The 17,037-nt window shown below is 41.5% G+C and overlaps 4 protein-coding genes, 1 long non-coding RNA gene and 5 other non-coding genes across 11 annotated transcripts; 9 read left to right on the forward strand and 1 right to left on the reverse strand.

Annotated features, from left to right (window-relative positions):
• Positions 1-367: 367 nt before the first annotated feature.
• b3gat3 (beta-1,3-glucuronyltransferase 3 (glucuronosyltransferase I)) lies at positions 368-3,509 on the forward strand. 2 transcript variants are annotated; one of them, XM_077544505.1, is made up of 8 exons: positions 368-537; positions 1,049-1,148; positions 1,225-1,396; positions 1,461-1,644; positions 1,729-1,890; positions 1,975-2,061; positions 2,744-2,947; positions 3,030-3,509. In XM_077544505.1, exons 2-8 carry the CDS (start codon positions 1,055-1,057, stop codon positions 3,126-3,128), a joined length of 1,002 nt encoding a protein of 333 aa, XP_077400631.1. In that variant the 5' UTR covers positions 368-537; positions 1,049-1,054; the 3' UTR covers positions 3,129-3,509. The 2 variants fall into 2 exon arrangements, with proteins under 2 accessions (XP_077400631.1, XP_077400632.1); XM_077544506.1 differs by having other exon boundaries at positions 373-533.
• Positions 3,510-3,599: 90 nt separating this feature from the next.
• LOC144035098 (uncharacterized) lies at positions 3,600-6,388 on the forward strand. The gene is made up of 2 exons (XM_077544507.1): positions 3,600-5,433; positions 5,878-6,388. Exons 1-2 carry the CDS (start codon positions 4,987-4,989, stop codon positions 6,004-6,006), a joined length of 576 nt encoding a protein of 191 aa, XP_077400633.1. The 5' UTR covers positions 3,600-4,986; the 3' UTR covers positions 6,007-6,388.
• A 420-nt stretch (positions 6,389-6,808) lies between these two features.
• On the forward strand, positions 6,809-9,524 carry LOC144035229 (uncharacterized). Its single transcript, XR_013288394.1, has 10 exons — positions 6,809-7,009; positions 7,522-7,558; positions 7,663-7,687; positions 7,885-7,904; positions 8,083-8,144; positions 8,323-8,366; positions 8,538-8,756; positions 8,987-9,010; positions 9,192-9,254; positions 9,433-9,524. It is a non-coding gene; the product is annotated as an uncharacterized LOC144035229 (long non-coding RNA).
• On the forward strand, positions 8,399-8,462 carry LOC144035731 (small nucleolar RNA SNORD29). The gene has a single exon (XR_013288488.1). It is a non-coding gene; the product is annotated as a small nucleolar RNA SNORD29 (small nucleolar RNA).
• LOC144035732 (small nucleolar RNA SNORD30) lies at positions 8,583-8,650 on the forward strand. Its single transcript, XR_013288489.1, has one exon. It is a non-coding gene; the product is annotated as a small nucleolar RNA SNORD30 (small nucleolar RNA).
• LOC144035736 (small nucleolar RNA SNORD22) lies at positions 8,792-8,918 on the forward strand. Its single transcript, XR_013288493.1, has one exon. It is a non-coding gene; the product is annotated as a small nucleolar RNA SNORD22 (small nucleolar RNA).
• LOC144035735 (small nucleolar RNA SNORD31) lies at positions 9,046-9,119 on the forward strand. The gene has a single exon (XR_013288492.1). It is a non-coding gene; the product is annotated as a small nucleolar RNA SNORD31 (small nucleolar RNA).
• Positions 9,155-11,594, reverse strand: arl2 (ADP-ribosylation factor-like 2). The gene is made up of 5 exons (XM_077544761.1): positions 11,248-11,594; positions 10,964-11,074; positions 10,266-10,428; positions 10,120-10,200; positions 9,155-10,059 (listed from the first exon to the last, which is right to left on the reverse strand). The coding sequence occupies exons 1-5, from the start codon at positions 11,310-11,312 to the stop codon at positions 9,925-9,927; spliced, it is 555 nt and encodes a 184-aa protein (XP_077400887.1). The 5' UTR covers positions 11,313-11,594; the 3' UTR covers positions 9,155-9,924.
• LOC144035733 (small nucleolar RNA SNORD31) lies at positions 9,281-9,353 on the forward strand. The gene has a single exon (XR_013288490.1). It is a non-coding gene; the product is annotated as a small nucleolar RNA SNORD31 (small nucleolar RNA).
• Positions 11,595-11,821: 227 nt separating the features above from the next.
• On the forward strand, positions 11,822-14,900 carry batf2 (basic leucine zipper ATF-like transcription factor 2). The gene is made up of 4 exons (XM_077544762.1): positions 11,822-11,892; positions 11,974-12,100; positions 12,812-12,922; positions 13,833-14,900. The coding sequence occupies exons 2-4, from the start codon at positions 12,065-12,067 to the stop codon at positions 14,478-14,480; spliced, it is 795 nt and encodes a 264-aa protein (XP_077400888.1). The 5' UTR covers positions 11,822-11,892; positions 11,974-12,064; the 3' UTR covers positions 14,481-14,900.
• The last annotated feature ends 2,137 nt before the right edge of the window (positions 14,901-17,037 follow it).

A 17,037-nucleotide genomic window follows, 5' to 3' on the forward strand; every position in this document is an offset into this window, starting at 1 on the left:
ATGACTCCTATTTTGTTTTGGACAATATTACATAGCCACTGTTACAACCAAAAATTTTCTTGGTTTCTCTATCCTTATATATATAACATATATGGATTCCATCTTGAAGCGAAACACTTTTTGAAACGTAAAACATGAACTGGCTTAAACCTGTTTGAGACTTTTGATTACTGTGCAGTCGTTCACCACAATAATCAAAGGGAACACAAAGTCATTCTGCCTTGTCAGTGTTTGTTTGTATGTTACACATCCAATAAAGCTGTTTCTCTTTTCGTAAGACGCACTCGTATTATTTACTTATTAGTAGTCACTCTAACCTAATATGTTCGAACTTTACATGTATACCTGTATTTGCTAAGATGGGTGGACGTCAACGCGTATGCGTACTGTTTCTGCTGGGACGTTTTATCGTGTGGCACGCAACCCGGAAGTGGTTGCAATCCCAATGAATGGATCTTCTCACGAAGGTTTTTGCGACAAAAATGACGTGAATTCTTCGAGACCTTGCAATAAAGCATCAGCCACGATCATCTGTAGGTGCGTACATATGCTAATGTACTCTTATTTCGTGTGCAAACGTCCTGCTCAGCTAGCTAGCTAGCGTTAGCGAGGATGCAATTCGGCATCTGTAACGTCACATTTATTCACAGGGTTCCTATTACGCACGCATCTTGTTTTTTTTTTAACGATGATTTAGTCTTTCAGAACATTGAACATTTTTGCTATTTGTTTTAACACGTTCTTATTGCTAGTTATTTTCATTTGCAGCGATGCAGATACAAGAAAAACAATAAATAAATAAAAATATATATATTGTATATGATTTATGACATGAATCCATCCCAGCCCCCAAAACCAATGACCAATATTTGAAAACAGTGTTTTAAATAAAGGATGCTTTTTCGTGATCATCTGGACGCGCGTAACATCACTAGTTTTACCCTACTGAGTGTTGGTGAGCAGCTGAAAGTACATGAGTGTTAAGTCAATGTATCACTTAATATTGTGTACCTAATGTAAAGTGTCCTCTCCACATTGTGACGTTCAGTGCACGATGGCCACGAGGATGAGACTGAAGCTGAAAACGGTGTTTGTGCTCTACTTTCTGGTCTCTCTGCTGGGCCTCATCTATGCACTGATGCAGCTCGGTGAGCAGACTTCAGACTCCGACTGGTCTATCTTTGTATAAGCGACTCGTCTAGTCATGTCTTGTTTTCTCTCCAGGTCAACGGTGTGACTGCACAGAGCGCGACATGCCTAAGGAGCGAACCATATCTCGACTGCGGGGGGAGCTGCACCGTCTTCAGGAGCAATTGAGGAAGTTGGAGGCCACCAGGCAGCCCCGAAAAGAGTCCTCCCTGCCCACCATCTTTGTCATCACGCCGACATACGCCAGGTACCCTCACCCCTTCACTTGGTTCGAGTCAACCAACAGACGGCGTTCCTGTTGTTTGTTCCAGGCTGGTGCAAAAGGCTGAGCTGACCCGCTTATCCCAGACCTTCCTTCACGTGCCCCAGCTCCACTGGATCGTCGTGGAGGACTCCCAGCACAAGACGCCGCTTGTGGGACAACTCTTGGCCACGTCCGGATTGTCCTACACGCATCTCCACGCGGCCACCGCCAAGGAGCGCAAACTTCAGCAGGTGGAAACTTGTCGGATCGCACAGATGTGCCTTCACCCGGTGCTCAACCAACCAACCACCCGCGTCCGTTCCTTTGCTGCCCAGGGGGATCCGAGCTGGCTCAAGCCTCGCGGTGTGGAGCAGAGGAACGAGGCCCTGCGCTGGCTCCGGGAGGACAGGAAGGCTCACCCGGACGGACGCGGCCAGCAGGGGGTGGTCTACTTTGCCGATGACGATAACACGTACAGCCTGCAGATATTTGAAGAGGTGTGAACGGTGACACGGACGTGTTCTTGTCTCGCACTATTGGGCTGCTTGTTTTTGATGGTTTTGATATTTTTGCCATCTCAGATGAGGAGCACGCAGCAAGTGTCGGTGTGGCCGGTGGGGTTGGTCGGAGGGATGAAGTACGAGAAGCCTGTAGTGGAAGCAGGAAAGGTTTGTTTCTAACGCAACAAAAATATGACTTATATTAGTTAAGTGATTCAGTTACAGATTTGGTCTGGAATGTGAGGAAAATGGGCAAATATGTTGATCATTATTTTCCAAAAGTTGATTAACTCATTCATTGCCATTGACGTCAAAAATTCATTTGATCTATTTATATTAGTTTAACATTTTTTTCCACTTTTGTTAACAAGAGTATGAAAACCTAAAAAAAAAAAAAAAAGTTCATTTAGAACAGATATCAAATTTGTGATTAATCGTGAGTTAATTAGTGAAGTGCGATTAATTACAAAAAAAATTAATTGCCTGCGCCCTTAATTTTTAATCATCGTCTCTTTTTTTTAAGTATTTTTTTGAATAATCTTTTTTTTTTTTAAAAAGAAAATGTAAAAAATTAGGGGCGTCAGGCGTTTACATTTTTTAATCATAATTAATCCCATTACTTCAATAGTTAACTCATGATTAATCACAAATTTTATATCTGTTCTAAATTTACAATAAAAAAAAATTATAGGTTTTCATACTCTTGTTAACAAAAGTGGGAAAAAATGTTAAACTAATAGAAATAGTTCAAATGAATTTTTGACGTCTATAGCCGTCAATGGCGGTGAATGAGCTAATTTGGTCATTTATTAGTTATCGATGAAACCTCTGGCGGATGTTTCACTTGCAGGTGGTCCGCTTTCACGTTGGCTGGCGTCCCGGTCGTCCCTTCCCGATGGACATGGCCGGCTTCGCCGTGTCCCTCAAGCTGCTTCTGGCCAACCCAGACGCTCGTTTTGATGGCAACGCACCAATGGGCTTCCTGGAGAGCAGCCTCCTGCAGGGCCTCGTCACCATGGACCAACTGGAGCCCAAAGCGGACAACTGTTCCAAAGTAAGCTTTTTTTGGCAGGACTTTCTATGTGTGTGTGTGTGTGTGTGTGTATATATATAAATATATATTCATGCTTTCACAGGTGCTGGTGTGGCACACGCGCACGGAGAAGCCCAAGATGAAACGTGAAGATGCTCTGCAGGCTCAGGGTTTGGGCTCAGATGCGGCTGTTGAGGTCTGATAAGCATGCGCGTGCGTGCGCTCACACACACACACACACACACACACACACACACACACAATGGGGAATCAACTGACTGTAGTTCCCCATTCATACTCCCAGTGGACCTCCAGTTAAAAAGTCATGTATGTATTTCTTATTTTGCACGATAACCACATAACTGCCTTTTTAGTAGAACCTTATTTCTCAAATAGTAGAATCCAATCAGACAACAGATCCAGTAATAAACTTTAGGACCCTCCTGGGCATTGGCTCATGTACAGTATGTAAAATACAACTGATGGATACCAGTGATAGTTATTTGTGTATACGGTATGTTATTTATTTATGTATTTGCTCCTTACATTGTACACTGTTGTCAAATAAACTAGGTCAAATGTTGTTTTTGTCATTCATTTATTTATTTATGAACTATTTCTGTGATGTGGACTTGGGCAATTGCAGTTTATGTGTTTTTGTTTGAGCTGATAGACACAAATGGATGAGCACGCTAACACGGCAGTAATATCAGGTGCGCCAATATGCTTTATATTTTTTGAATTATTTTAACAGGGTTTCTGTGGGTCATTAAAAAAGCATTGAATGGATTATGCAGAAATTAAGACCTTAAATGACATTAAAAAGTATTGAATAACATTTCTAGAGGCCTTGAAAATGTTAAAACAAGTCATGCTTTATGTCACAACATTGTACATAGGAGTCACTATAATGCAATTTCGAAATAATAAATGCGATAATATATTTGTGGGGACTGGTGACTAGTTGTAAATTGCAATGAACAAAGTGTTCACAAGTTGGTTAATATTCCAAATACAAATTTCTCTATTTGAAAAGATAATAGTACTGTTCCTATCACCAACGTCCAACATGAAACACTAATGTCACCTAGTAGCAGAAAAAATATGCAAGTCTGACTCAATGTTTCACGCACCTTTTAACTGTTTAGTATTTTAACTTGAATTAACTATGAATTACGTGCTATAAATTTACTGTATCGATGACCTAAAATGTACAACCAGATTGGTGTTTTGGCAACCATATTTGTCCACTTTATGTTATCAAGTATGGGGAAAAAAAGAAATATATATTTCATTGTACATAATCGCAAGCTTTCTATGGAAATCATGCAATCAATTATGATTAAAAAAAAATTAAACGACTGGCAGCCATAATATATAAACCATTACCTGAGATATGAATGCATGAATGTATATGCAGTATGTGCACATTATATTAGTTTTATGTTGCTTTTTTTTTAAGTGCATTAAATTAGATTTGCTCATACCTGCACTTTTTGAGCTCTTAAAACTTATTACAGTAAATATAAATATGTGAAATGTGCTTTTACTTTTATGTTTACTTTGACATATTTTTCATACGTTTTGTGCAAAGTCGCCATGGAAACCGGCTTTCCGCATCAGTGCAGTAAGGCTTTAAAAAAAAAAAAAAAAGTATGCACCAAGTCAGTCGTCCCTCATTTGATTTTGTTTTTTGCCCGTGTGTACGCATGGCTGGCACACGTGCACACACACTTCCCTACCCTAACATTCTGTTGACATTTGTCATTGTGTGTGTGTGTGTGTGTGTGTCTGAGGCGTTCAAGCTCCCGAGTTATTCATTCACAAACCCACACACTGATTATAAATTGTCATCTTATGTGCTGAACTTTTTTTTTTTTTCCTAATTGTAGTCCTCCTACAGTTTGATTCAGCTCATCTTCATCCTATCTTGAAATGATCCCTTAAATGTGAAATTTGCGGAGATAGTTTTGGCGATTGCGTAACTAATACCTCCCTCCACTTCCCGCCCCTTTTTCCCTCGGAGCATAACACAAGCGTACGGAACTTGGGCGAGGAGGATGACTATCGGCCCCAGGAAAAGTTCCGTGCGGGGCTCCGTCCGAGCCCCCAAGTTCCTGGACAAATCCAGCGGCTTCTACGCCCGCCTGGATGAGCCGGAAAGCGCACCTCTGGAGGACACTTTTGACGAAGTGGGTGTCATGGACGCCCGAGGTCCGCCGGAGGACGACGGCCAGATGCTCCTGCGCGGGACGCCCGGCGGCCGCTGGAGGAGGACAAGTTCCAGGAGGACGCAAAAGCAGGGCGCTTCTCATGAGGCGTCCCCTCTGGACCCCGCGGGTCCCGGCGTCCCGGAGTTCCCCGACCGGGGGAACCCGCTCACGCACTTTGCTTGCCGGGAAGACGCTGACGACCAAGTGCTGATCCGAGACAAGAAGAGGATGAAGAGGGAGCAAGAGGAGGTCATGAAGGTGGTGAAGAGGAATACGGTGAAAACGTGTCGCAAGGTGAGACAAATGTTTACGAAATTGCATCAATCAGGTACCATTTAGAAATGTCATTGCTAAAGTTTGAATATCAGTAAATGACAATATGGGAGAAAAGTTTGTTTCATATTATTATTATGTTTATGATTATGCCTATACTTGTGGTTCCCCCACAAACAAGCACACTCCTTGGTGGAGGTAATAAATTCCATCTCGACATGAGTGGCCCTTGCTGAAACGGTTAATCCCTGAAAGGTTACGTAATTCACTTAGAGGAAAGTTCACAAAGCTGGACTGTGAATCCATGCGCTGCCATGTGGAATGGGTTCGAGGTCCATCGGCCACGTACGGCCAACTCTTATCTTCACGTCATGTTCAAATGACGGGCGAATCATGACAAACCATCACCTAAACGTTATCCGCAACAAATGGCAAAAGAGTCTATGATTTTCTTTTTTTCCGCAGGCTGTGGACCGAGCTTTTCGTCGAGGGTGGCAAATGTTTTTGGCCAACATCTACAGCGTCACCCTCACGCCCGACTATTCGTCCAGGAAGAAACATCAGCGTAATGTTGTGCTGGCTGAGTTTCAGTAGAAGCTCCGCAATCATGAACATCAAAATGAACCTTAATCATCACGCAGTATTCCTTTCTGATTGGATTATGTTTACCGTGACATCACGACCCTAATTATTTATTCTAGTTATTCATGTATTATGCCAGGTTCACTATTTGGAGCTGTTTGCAGGTGTAGCGCAATGAAAACACAACGTGTTGACGTGTAAAATTGACGTGCCAAATAAGCAATGACTGATTAGTGGGCCCATTTTTAATGTTTTGTAACATATTGTGTGTAATAAATATCCAACAGACTGTCTTGTTATTCATACAATATCTCTCTATAACGGAATTTACGGTGTTCCACAGAATTCAATTCTGGGGCCTCTGCTGTTTTCATTGTATCCGCATCCATCTATAGATAACAATTCTAGTCCAGCACAATTAGCTATCTACCAAAACCGCATGGAGATGAGAAATACAAAAACACAACGCGATCTGATTTCATGGTGAAGAGAGGCAGATAAGATTAAAAGGCTGTTCATTATGGATATTGCTAAGGTATTACTATTGGAAAACAAGAAAATCCTACATAGAAGTTGACGACTAACTTTAAATCTTTAAAGGTCCTTTCGTCTTTGGAGTCTTTCAAAAAAAATTAAAGCGTAATAATAAATGTGGTTATAATGTAATTTGAATGTGTCCATATTTGTAGATGTGTGATTTACACTCCCATCCGATAGGTAGCAGTAGTGAGACTTAAGTCCATACGCTACTAAAAAACAGAAGTAGAACCCCGTGTTTCCAAGGTTAAAAAAAAAAAAAGCCTATCCTGTGGATTCACACGATGTAATAAACGCATTTGTATGACAGATATATGCCTAGAAATGCATAAAATACACACATGTGACTACTGTCGCATAAAAGCTCCACGGTAAACCATTTCGCGACAAAAGTTTAGGAGTAGGCGGAGTCAAATGCGGGTATATAAAATGGAAGACGCCATTTCTTCGTCCACTTTCTTGTCTTCGCCAGCGAAAGGTAATATCTCCAAACTCTCCTCTTACTTTTAGTGTTTAACTCGAGTTGTCCTAGAGTCCGTTCGGAATTGTTTTGTTTCTATAACTACTTTCTCAAACATTGGTGGTTATCTTATTTGCTAAAAGTGGGCATCGTGTTGGCTCGACTGGGCTTAGCTGGGTGTAACGTGGGCCGCCATTCATTATTTCTTGGCCTGGGTTCTTGTCATTGTTTCGACCTGTAAATGTTCGTTATTATTATTTAAATGCGGGGATGTCAGTAATTTGAAACGTAAAGGCCTTCCTCGGTGCAGTTTCGCTTTTTGGCTCGCTTTGGCTTTCTTTCCATCGTCTCTCAATGATGATACCTTTCACAGACCTGTTCTGAATGACTGTGATTGTACTTTTTTTTTATTCTGAAGTGAGACAGTTTTTTTTGGGGAAAGAATACAAAAATGTGCTTTTGCACCGTCTTGCCAGCGTGTAGTCACGTGGCTAATGCTAAAGCTAACACCACGTGCTTTTCTCTTGCAGATGCAGCGTGTTCGAGACCCTACGTCATTAAATAAAAGTAATCCTTTTTTTCATAACCTGTTGACATTATATTACGTATTCAAATAATTAAATGCAACTTCCATCATTAAAACAAAATAATAATGTGCCTTTTTTTCCCAGATGGGGCACATTCAAGAAGCTGCTGGTACGGTCCCCTTTTTAAGTTCTATTTCTGATTTTCTTTGAGCCAGTCATGCTGCAGGGATGTGAATCGAACTCTCTCACTGACTCAAACTAGATGACAATTTGACTAAATCTGAGTTGCATGAAAAAGCGTTGATGAGTATATACCACATGTAAGATGACATTAATGTGATTTATTTCATTTCCCCCCACCACCAGGATTGTCTTCTGATCTTCAGGTATTTTTATAAATATATTGCAAAGGAAAAAAATGATAATGGCTGCTGTGATGAATTCTAGAACTCTCTCTAACTGAGTTTGTCTTTGACGAGATAAACATTTATTTGATTCTGAGCAGCACCCGTAGGCTCCTTTTAATGTTTCATGTTGGAGTTTTAAATTATTTCTTGTTTGTAGATGGGGAAAAGAACCACCTAGAATTGCTGGGTCAGATGTTGGCCTGCACATTACAATCAGAGGTGTGGCTCAATTTTATTTTATTTCTTAGCTTGGTTGAAAATGATGATTTCTAATGACAAGCATATGGCTGAAGTTATTGATGTCAAACTGGATTCTGATTTACTTGGAATGCCAGAGCAAAATGTGATTAGTTTGCACTTGAAATGAGAGATTTCTCTTCTTTCTTTTTTGCACCAGCTGCAAGATGACGAAGGTTCGACACAGATGGCACGTCGACTAACGTAAGCATCCCAATGGATATTTGTTTTCATGGGTGCAATGATGATTAACTAGCTCACTTTGACTTGCTGTGAAACGACATAGAACACCTGAGCACCGTCATTTTATGATAAAAAGATATATTTATTTGTGCGTAAAGAGAATGTAAACTAAAGTCTTGTCTGTCTTAACAGGCTGAAGGTGAGTCTGTGCCAGACGTCCGCTGGCACTTGGCGGCTGAAAATGATGAGACAATATTGGAATCTCGTTCGTCTGAAAACTGATGAGAAACACAAATCTGACATCCGTCGCCCTTGAATAAAATTACAAATGCAACCGTTTTCCCAAACCTCACTTTTTTTTTCTTCTTTTGTCTTCATCAGATGTGACCACATTTGGGCCACATTGACCAGGTAAGAGCTAAAAAGAACATTAGTTATGTGAGTTTCCATGGTGATGACATCCGCACGCGTCTTACGCCGTGCGTCAATGCCAGAACCTGCAAAGGTGAACCCACTGGCGTTGCCATGGCAACAAGGGGACAGCTTGTTGGGGTTTCCAACAGTCTGAAAGGAAACTGATAACGTGTTGGCTACATGAAGAGTTAAGGAAGCTAGCTAATGATTTATCTTGATTCTTCCAGGTGGAAGGCGGCCATTTTGTGGAGGTGAGTCGCTGGCGTTGTCGTCCTCTGGATTTTTGGTTGCAAGTGATGTCTTTACTGTACCGCCCCGGTCTGAAGATTCATGACTGAGTGGTACCACATCTGAGCTGCACCAATTAACACAACCTTGTGTAAATGACGCTCAAGTTGCATTCATTGACTTTTTATTTCATTGTTTTAACAGGCTGGGTTGTTTCATCATTTCACCTGCCAGGATGTTGACACGCGCCTCTCACCAGCCATGTTGGTACGTTTTACATATTTGAGTTTGCAAACAGAAGTGATGAGCTGATGTTAACCGCCCCAGTCTGAACTTTCATGACTGATTGGTTCCCTCTGATCTTAAAGCAACATTAAAACAAAGCATGTCACAACATTGATGTATTTGTGGGCCGAAACTGACATTTAGTTTCCTTTCTTTCCAGATTGGACTGGCATCTTCCACGATTTGGAAACTGCATTGCATATTGAAAGTGATTGTGTTGGCACATTTCAATAAAAAAAATGTTTTTATATACATCTTGTTTCCCATTTTTACTCTCACAACTTGGTTTAAACTCAGTCACAATATGTTGTATTATTAAACACTGCCTTCTGCTTAATATTGTGGAATGAGTCAAGCAACAAAATCTATCGTTTTTCCACTTCCAGTAATTAGCGGTCACCCGAACAACTGATGTCATTTTATCGACAGTAAATGGCCGCCCCAATATGACTAAATAGTAGTTTTCTGCATTATTCATATTCTGCAATATTAATCAGAATACTGTGATTATAGTAGAGTAGCATAGAGAAAAATTGGGTTGACTTCACCTTTTTTTTTTTTAAATTTTCTTTTCTCCCAATAAAACTTTTAATGGATCCACAGGATATTCCAGTCACTAAGAAACAATGGTATCACAATAAGGCAAATGTCCTCAATCTGCATTAAAGAGCCTTGCGGCGATATCATCCAACAACCAGTCCACTCCTGCAAGAAGGTTCTGTCCAGTCACTGCGCTGCATCCCATAATGCACCAGTGGTGGTTCTTGATGTCATCCAGGGCCAACGCCTACAGATAAACGATAGTTACAAATCCTGTGTTGACAGAACTGCAGAAAAAATGACTTACCGCTTGTATAGCTGCTTTTGACAAGGCACCAGGTAAATCTTGCTTGTTTGCAAACACCAACAACGTGGCACCGAGTAACCTCTACAAGGAAGGGGGAGAAATCTCAATACTTAATAATTTGACATGGGCCAAAATATTGGCGGTACCTCCTCCAGCAGCAGCTTGTGGAGCTCCTGCTTGCAGTCCTCCATGCGTTGTCTGTCTGCGCTGTCCACCACCCACACGAGGCCGTCCGTGCGCTCGAAATAATTCCTCCAGTAAGAGCGCAGCGACTTCTGGCCCCCCACGTCCCAAATGTTCAACTTGTAGCTACGACGACAAAAATTGGACGTGCTGACGTCACTTTGGGTGCGTGTCAACAGAAGACCACATTTGCCTTGAATTGATTCAACCTCTGCGGATAAACATGACTCGGATGAGTTCGGATCCACGAGAGCCACTCGTGCCTGCCTGTTGTCTCCCTCCTTCAACACGGCTGAATCTAATGATCAGTTCATCAGCAAGCTTTGCGGGAAGCCTGATAACGATCCTGATCATGAATCAGGTGTGTTAGTGGAGAGAAACATGGAAAACGGGCTGGATGGTAGTGATGGCAAAATGAAGCTTCATGAAGCACTTGTGATTTTTTTTTAAGTCCCCCAGATGGTGCTCTTGGTTTAAATATAAAGCCTAGTGCAATGGAAATGTATTAAATTACATTTCCACTGCATCTTCCAACCAAGAGCATCATCTAGGGGACTTGAAAAAAATCACAAGTGCTTCATGAAACTTCATTTTGCCGTCACTACTGGATGGTGTCTCTCGAGGACCGGACTTGGCCACCCCTGATCTACACCATCCTTACTCTCTGTGCTCCAACGTGATGATTCTGAAGCCGAGAGTCGGCGGGATGGTGCTGATGTCCTCGCCGTTCAACCTCTTCACGACGGTCGTCTTCCCCGCATTGTCCAGACCTCTGCACGAGTCAGGTCAGGAAAAAAAACACACACACACCAACATTGCTGATGCTAATTGAGCACCTAAGGGAAGCTTTGCAAGATAGAAACACGAGGAAACGTTAACATTGTGCTCACAGCGGCTACTTTTGCTGTAGTAAAATTATATCCTACGTCACTTAAAACAGGATACAGTATCAGTAGTCGCATCTCGCGCTCTTTCTGCTTCATCTTCTTCAGAATAGTCAGCAAACCCATCGCGATGCCGTCCTGCTGGATTGAATCAGAATAGAAATCGTCGATTTTCCGTTCAGTGTGATGTTACAAGCGGCTCGCGTGTGGACACGGAAGTAGTAGGCACTAGAGCCGCCCTTGCGCGACGTCCTATTGGTCTAATCGGCTCTTGGCGCACGTTCATTGGTCGAAGCTGTGGACTGTCACATGACGATGACCATTGTGAAAGGAAAATGTTATGGTGAGTTCTAGTGTACTGGGAATTTATAGGTTTATTTGATGCATTCATAGTCGGGGGGAAACAATTGTCTTCCTGGAAGGTCGCCGTACACAGCAATGGTAAGTATCACCGCTACCAGTCTTATCAAAGTATTTATTTTTTAATTTTTTGGGCTGTCATTAAATCCACCACTCATAGTAATGCAAGTGTCATATATATTATCGAGTAAATAAACAAATAAATTGTAATAATTAGTGACGTTGACAAGACGTGATTCTTTCAGCTTCGGCACGTCCCAGTCGTTCTTCTTTGAGTTGGACTTTTGACCATCCTCGTGTGGCCTAAACGTCACGCCTTGAGGCAACACAAGAGGGCGGTGCCGCGGTAGGGTCAGCTGCAATTCTTTTACTCTGCAGACTTTAAAATAAAGAGAAAGTGAAAGCGGAGGTCTGCCGCGTCACCCAGCCCCCGACACCCCTTCCTGAAAGTGAGACCAGTCCAAGTTTGGAGAGTGGCGTGGTCAGAAGCTGAAAATCCGGTCCTGAGGTCCTCCCTGATGGTGCGAGGAGGAATAAAGTGCGCCCGGCTGGAGGTGAGATGCCCCCCCTCTTCATGGACGCCAGAGACGAGACCACATCGGGCTCTGTAAGTCCTCCTCCTCTAATAATGACACAAATAAGCCACATAATTACAAATTCAAATGATAAATAATACACATTCGTCTGACAACAAGCATGGGGAGCCGAAAGGTAAAACGGATTGTACTGAATTATTTCAGGGTGTAAATTTTGTAGTATTTATTTATTTAAATGTAGATGATTCATACAGGCTCAAAGAACCCCATTTAAAACCAATAACATAGAATTTTAAACAATGAGCTATACTATAGCGTAACATTTTCCCTTATAACTGCATGACTGCCATTAATGGAAATCTTCTCATTTCTTGTTCCTGATCGTAAAATGGCCACAAACTGTCGCGAGTACCAATAACTTGAAATAAGACCAAGTAACTAAAACAAAGCACGAGTTACAAGGTGCAAAAACATTGCAAATGTTAACCAGCTGAGCCAGTAGATATGTAAGTAAATGGCACCCCTAGCAAAGCACTGTGAAACTCCTCAACTGACTTTTACATAGTTCTACTAATAGACAGTGCTTTTTTGCCTAAATGTAACTCCTTAATCAATTTTTATTGTTAACGCTTTTTTAAAACAGCTTTTAAAGCTTTTAGCTACAAGTTATTTCTTGGCATCCGACAAAACACGGGCCGTTTTGCGGCTGCGCTGCGTTCTCGTCTGCAGGACCGAGAGGCGCCGGGGGACAAGAGGAGCACCAAGAGACGACTGAAGAACCGAGACGCCGCCCGGAAGAGCCGCAAAAAAAATACAGAGAGAGCGGACGAACTCCACCAGGTTGTAAATGATTGGGCGTTTCACTTCAGGAAATATCTGCGCGTGTGTGTTGGGGGGGTTGGGGGGGGTTGTGGTGATGGTGGGGGGTGTCAGTCTTTACCATTTCTTGTAAACAGTATGCCTTAGTGGAAAGGCCCTGCCAAATAGCACCGCCCTTTTTTTTGCCCACACACACACACACACACACACACACACACACACTAGGAGGGGATATTAAAATGAATGCATAGGAAAATTACCGTGACGGTTTTAGTATTTATTCGTACATGTTTGGGCAAAATGAAATGTACATTCTACTCTTGCGTGAAACAGACTATTTAAAAAACACACACACACACACACACACACACACACACACACACACACACACACTAAAGATGCAAAAAAAAACAGCATTGAAGTTAAATGAATAGATTTTAGTTTACCCTAGCATTCAAAAGAATGAAATAGAGAAAGAATATGTAAAATAATAAAATAATAAATATTGCCTTACTTTCACTTTCTGAGTTATTTATAGCCGATTGAAAGCCGCAACTTGTGCAAACAGTTGGGCATGTGAAGTCATAAATTTGGGGAAGGTCAAATTAAGTTGACCTTCAAAAGTTAGTTTGTCTGCAAAATTAGCCTTAAAACACAAAATCAATATTTATTTTACAGTAATCCATCAAACAGAAATAAACAAAATGAAGTAGCAACCATATGTTTATTGTATTGTATTTCAAAGCATATTAGACAAAAATATATGTATGTGAGCTGCAGATATTATTTTTGTCCACTTGGGCTGTATTCAACAATACTGTATGTAGTATCTGTGATTGAATACGTGTGAATCTTTGGACATTTTGTTTTTTTACACACACTTGGCAAGTGGACCATAGCTAACCGTCAATCTTTTTTTCCACATAAAAAGGAGCTCCTGAGTCTGGAGGCCTCGAACTCGGCCCTCGAAAAGGAGATTGCAGCGTTGAAAAAAGAAGTCCGGCGCTACACCGCGGCCCTGGAGCGCCACCGGCCTTTTTGTGTCCTCCGACGATCCTCCAGGGTGGACGTCCTCGAACCTTCCACGTCCGCCCCCTCCAAAGCGGAAGTGGTCGAGAACCCTCGTCCGTTGCCCTCGTCCGGTTACGTCTCTCCCCGTCTTTTCTCGCTTGCTCCTCATTCACTGTTTGATGGCGACAGCAACACAGAATTCTCCAATTGTGTCTCCTCGCTGCTTGATTGCGAAGATGCCCGCTCGGTCACGTGTGGAATGTTTGCAGATGAAGGTCGGGGAGCGGCGCAACTTGAGCCTCATGCGCTTAACCGGAATTACGAGAGCCCTTCAGTATCAGAGCAGAGGGACTACAATGGGGCCTTGAACCCAAGTCAGGGGATAGCGCCAACACTGGAATCCCTGACCGAGCCGCTTTCTGTTCCTGCTCATCTCGACACTCCAGATGGATTCTTCCCTCCAAACGAGCCTTCGATGGAGCCGTTCCTGGGGGAGCTGTCGCTTTCTGAGTTCCTGGCCGAAAATGACTGGATTTTGGGTGTGGCCGGTGACCCCGACACTCTGTAAGGGCACCAAAAAGTGGTGCAGATGACCTTCCTTTGACAGCAGTGTCGTACATTGAGGAAATTACAGCATTATGACAGCGGCCATTTTACTTTCACTTGTGTTCAGTTACTTCCTGTTTTTTTTCAGGAGGGAACACAATATACTGCATTCATTGTTTATTTATTTAACCTCACTGACTAACATTTGATATGAACTCATTTCCTTACCTTTGATGCCATTTTTTATTTCAGTACTTGCGTGAGACTGCACAAAGCATCTTAAGTAGAGGAAGTGTTTATTGAACAAAAAGGCTTGCTTTGAAAAATGAATATTGAGTGGCACTTAATAGAGCTTAATATATTAATATATTAATTAGTTTCCAATGTTTTTGACACTTCCACGTATCTTATTGTAAAAAAATAAAATAAAACAAATAGTGTACTTCTGGTGTGGTTTACATGTCAATGATTGGTAAATGACCAAGCAAATGTCACACAATGAACATGCAACATTACCTCATTCTTCCTTATCCACAAGTCAGCAAATCAAGTTCTATTTGCAAAAATGTTACAATGGCCAAATATAATCAGAATAGTTCAGGCTTAATCCCAAGTGATGAGACTTCAATGTAAAACGGTTTCTAATATTGTATCACTTTGACACATCAAATATGGCTGCGCAGGCGACGTACTATTAATGTTTGACAGACAACCCGGCCACAAGGCGGCGTCAGCCTCCACCTGAAGCGGGAAGAAAATGCCGCCTCTTGGCGGAAAACATTGGCCTGACTCCCGGAAGTGGAATCATGTCCCCAGTCAGTAAGAAAATAAATCCATATTTTATTCTTGGTTACAAATGAGATATACATTTTCTTATCCTAATATATATTATATATTATAATATATATACAACACACACACATGCAGAGATATCCTGACATAAGTAATTGTCAAAATAATTATACAATTTATAAGAAATACCTAGTTTGTTTATTATCATTTTGGAAACCGGTCGGATGATCCTTTTTTTAAATTATTTTTTTAAATACACATGTTAAGGTTAATACTAGCCCCCCTAAAAAAAAAGCCTAATAATAAAACTTTACACTTACTTTTCACCAAACATGACCGTTTTAGTTGTGACCAAACAGTTAAATTTTCGACTCATCTGTCCACAGAAGGGACTTCCAAAAAGCTTGTGTTGTCCAGGTACTCGCTGGCAAAGTTGAGATGGGCAACATTGATCTTTTTTTGTGAGCAGAGGCTTCGACCTTCCATGCCTTCCATGAAAGCCTCGTCGATTGACTCTTTTTTTTTAGAGCGCTAATTAGCATTGGCGAGTCAGACTGGAGTAGATCATGACGATTCTTTGCACATCTATAAATTGAAGCAGAATTCATTGTCAATCAAATAATTTTGAATCAAAAATCATTCTGAATCGAATCGCAGACCCAAAAATTGGAATTGAATCGTGAGGCAGTCAAAGATTCCCACCCCTAGTGGTTAGTTTAGCTATCCACTTTAATTGATCAAAAAAATAAAAATAACAATGCATTGAAATGCTAAACCTACACCTGTTATTTCATATAAAATGTAATGGTTCAGATTGAACAACAAAATCAGGTTGAAACAATTGGCAAATCCAAATTGCCCAAGAGGTTCACAAACTTTCGAGCAGCACTAATATATATATATATATATATGTACTGTATATACATATGTGTGTGTGTAGCCTATAATTTATTTGATGTATGTGAATTGTGAACCGGAAGGGGCAGAGTAGAGAGCTTAGTGGAACACCTTGAGTGTCTTTAATTATGGATGGAAAGCGATGATCAAACTGATGCTTTGATAGGCCTAATAGTCACATAAAACGAATGTACATTGAGATGCAGAGGTACGTGAATTTTCCAAACGAGAAAAGAGTTTTCCGCGTGTGTATTTGCATTTGTCGTGCCGCAAACTGCCAAATTCTGCACAGCGAACCCAAGCTTGGCCCGGTGAGACGGAATAGAATCAAATAAAGAAGAAGAATGTCAGACGTTAGCAGGGTACCGTTTTGTTTTTGGGTAAATGCCAGATTCCCCCGAGGACCTCCGCTGATGAAATATGAATACAGCTACACAACAGCGCTTTGAATATTGATGTTGTTTGCTGCGGGCCTTGGTGGATGCTCTTCCACATGCTCTGAGATGGCTTGAGCACACAATTTGAACGCGATCTGCCAACATCAGTCAGTGGTGCGAACGCCGACCACACACATTTTTACGTACTATATGGGGGAAAAAGTTCGACCACGATACGGGCCATTTTATATCACGATATTGATAGATTTTCAGTTCTTCCATAAAAAAAATATTAGTGCTGTCAAAGTTAAAGATTAATTAATCACAAAAAAATATCGCATTCTTCATGAATTGATGCAGATTAATCGCACTATTAGTTTCGATCATAGATTAGCCATTAGCGTGACAGCGGATGGCTACGTTTAAGGTAGCACAGGTTGTGTTTGAGCGATAAACATAATTTCATGCATTAAAGTAAAGCATTTCATGAATGTTTGTGTATCACATATAGAA

This window comes from Vanacampus margaritifer, chromosome 15, assembly GCF_051991255.1.
Source record: "Vanacampus margaritifer isolate UIUO_Vmar chromosome 15, RoL_Vmar_1.0, whole genome shotgun sequence".
Lineage (NCBI taxonomy): Eukaryota > Metazoa > Chordata > Actinopteri > Syngnathiformes > Syngnathidae > Vanacampus > Vanacampus margaritifer.

What these genes read in the sequence shown, in the direction of transcription:
- b3gat3 (XM_077544505.1), top strand. Translation starts at nt 1,055, where the DNA reads ATGGCCACGAGGATGAGACTGAAGCTGAAAACGGTGTTTGTGCTCTAC. An exon ending in GCCTGCAGATATTTGAAGAG is followed by an intron (nt 1,891 to 1,974) that starts GTGTGAACGGTG and finishes TTGCCATCTCAG; the next exon opens with ATGAGGAGCACGCAGCAAGT. An exon ending in CTGTAGTGGAAGCAGGAAAG is followed by an intron (nt 2,062 to 2,743) that starts GTTTGTTTCTAA and finishes TTTCACTTGCAG; the next exon opens with GTGGTCCGCTTTCACGTTGG.
- LOC144035098 (XM_077544507.1), top strand. Translation starts at nt 4,987, where the DNA reads ATGACTATCGGCCCCAGGAAAAGTTCCGTGCGGGGCTCCGTCCGAGCC. An exon ending in CGGTGAAAACGTGTCGCAAG is followed by an intron (nt 5,434 to 5,877) that starts GTGAGACAAATG and finishes TTTTTTCCGCAG; the next exon opens with GCTGTGGACCGAGCTTTTCG.
- arl2 (XM_077544761.1), bottom strand. Translation starts at nt 11,312, where the DNA reads ATGGGTTTGCTGACTATTCTGAAGAAGATGAAGCAGAAAGAGCGCGAG. An exon ending in ATCACGTTGGAGCACAGAGA is followed by an intron (nt 10,429 to 10,963) that starts GTAAGGATGGTG and finishes TTGTCGTCGTAG; the next exon opens with CTACAAGTTGAACATTTGGG. An exon ending in CAAAAGCAGCTATACAAGCG is followed by an intron (nt 10,060 to 10,119) that starts GTAAGTCATTTT and finishes GTTTATCTGTAG; the next exon opens with GCGTTGGCCCTGGATGACAT.
- batf2 (XM_077544762.1), top strand. Translation starts at nt 12,065, where the DNA reads ATGGTGCGAGGAGGAATAAAGTGCGCCCGGCTGGAG. An exon ending in TAAAGTGCGCCCGGCTGGAG is followed by an intron (nt 12,101 to 12,811) that starts GTGAGATGCCCC and finishes TCTCGTCTGCAG; the next exon opens with GACCGAGAGGCGCCGGGGGA. An exon ending in GAGCGGACGAACTCCACCAG is followed by an intron (nt 12,923 to 13,832) that starts GTTGTAAATGAT and finishes CCACATAAAAAG; the next exon opens with GAGCTCCTGAGTCTGGAGGC.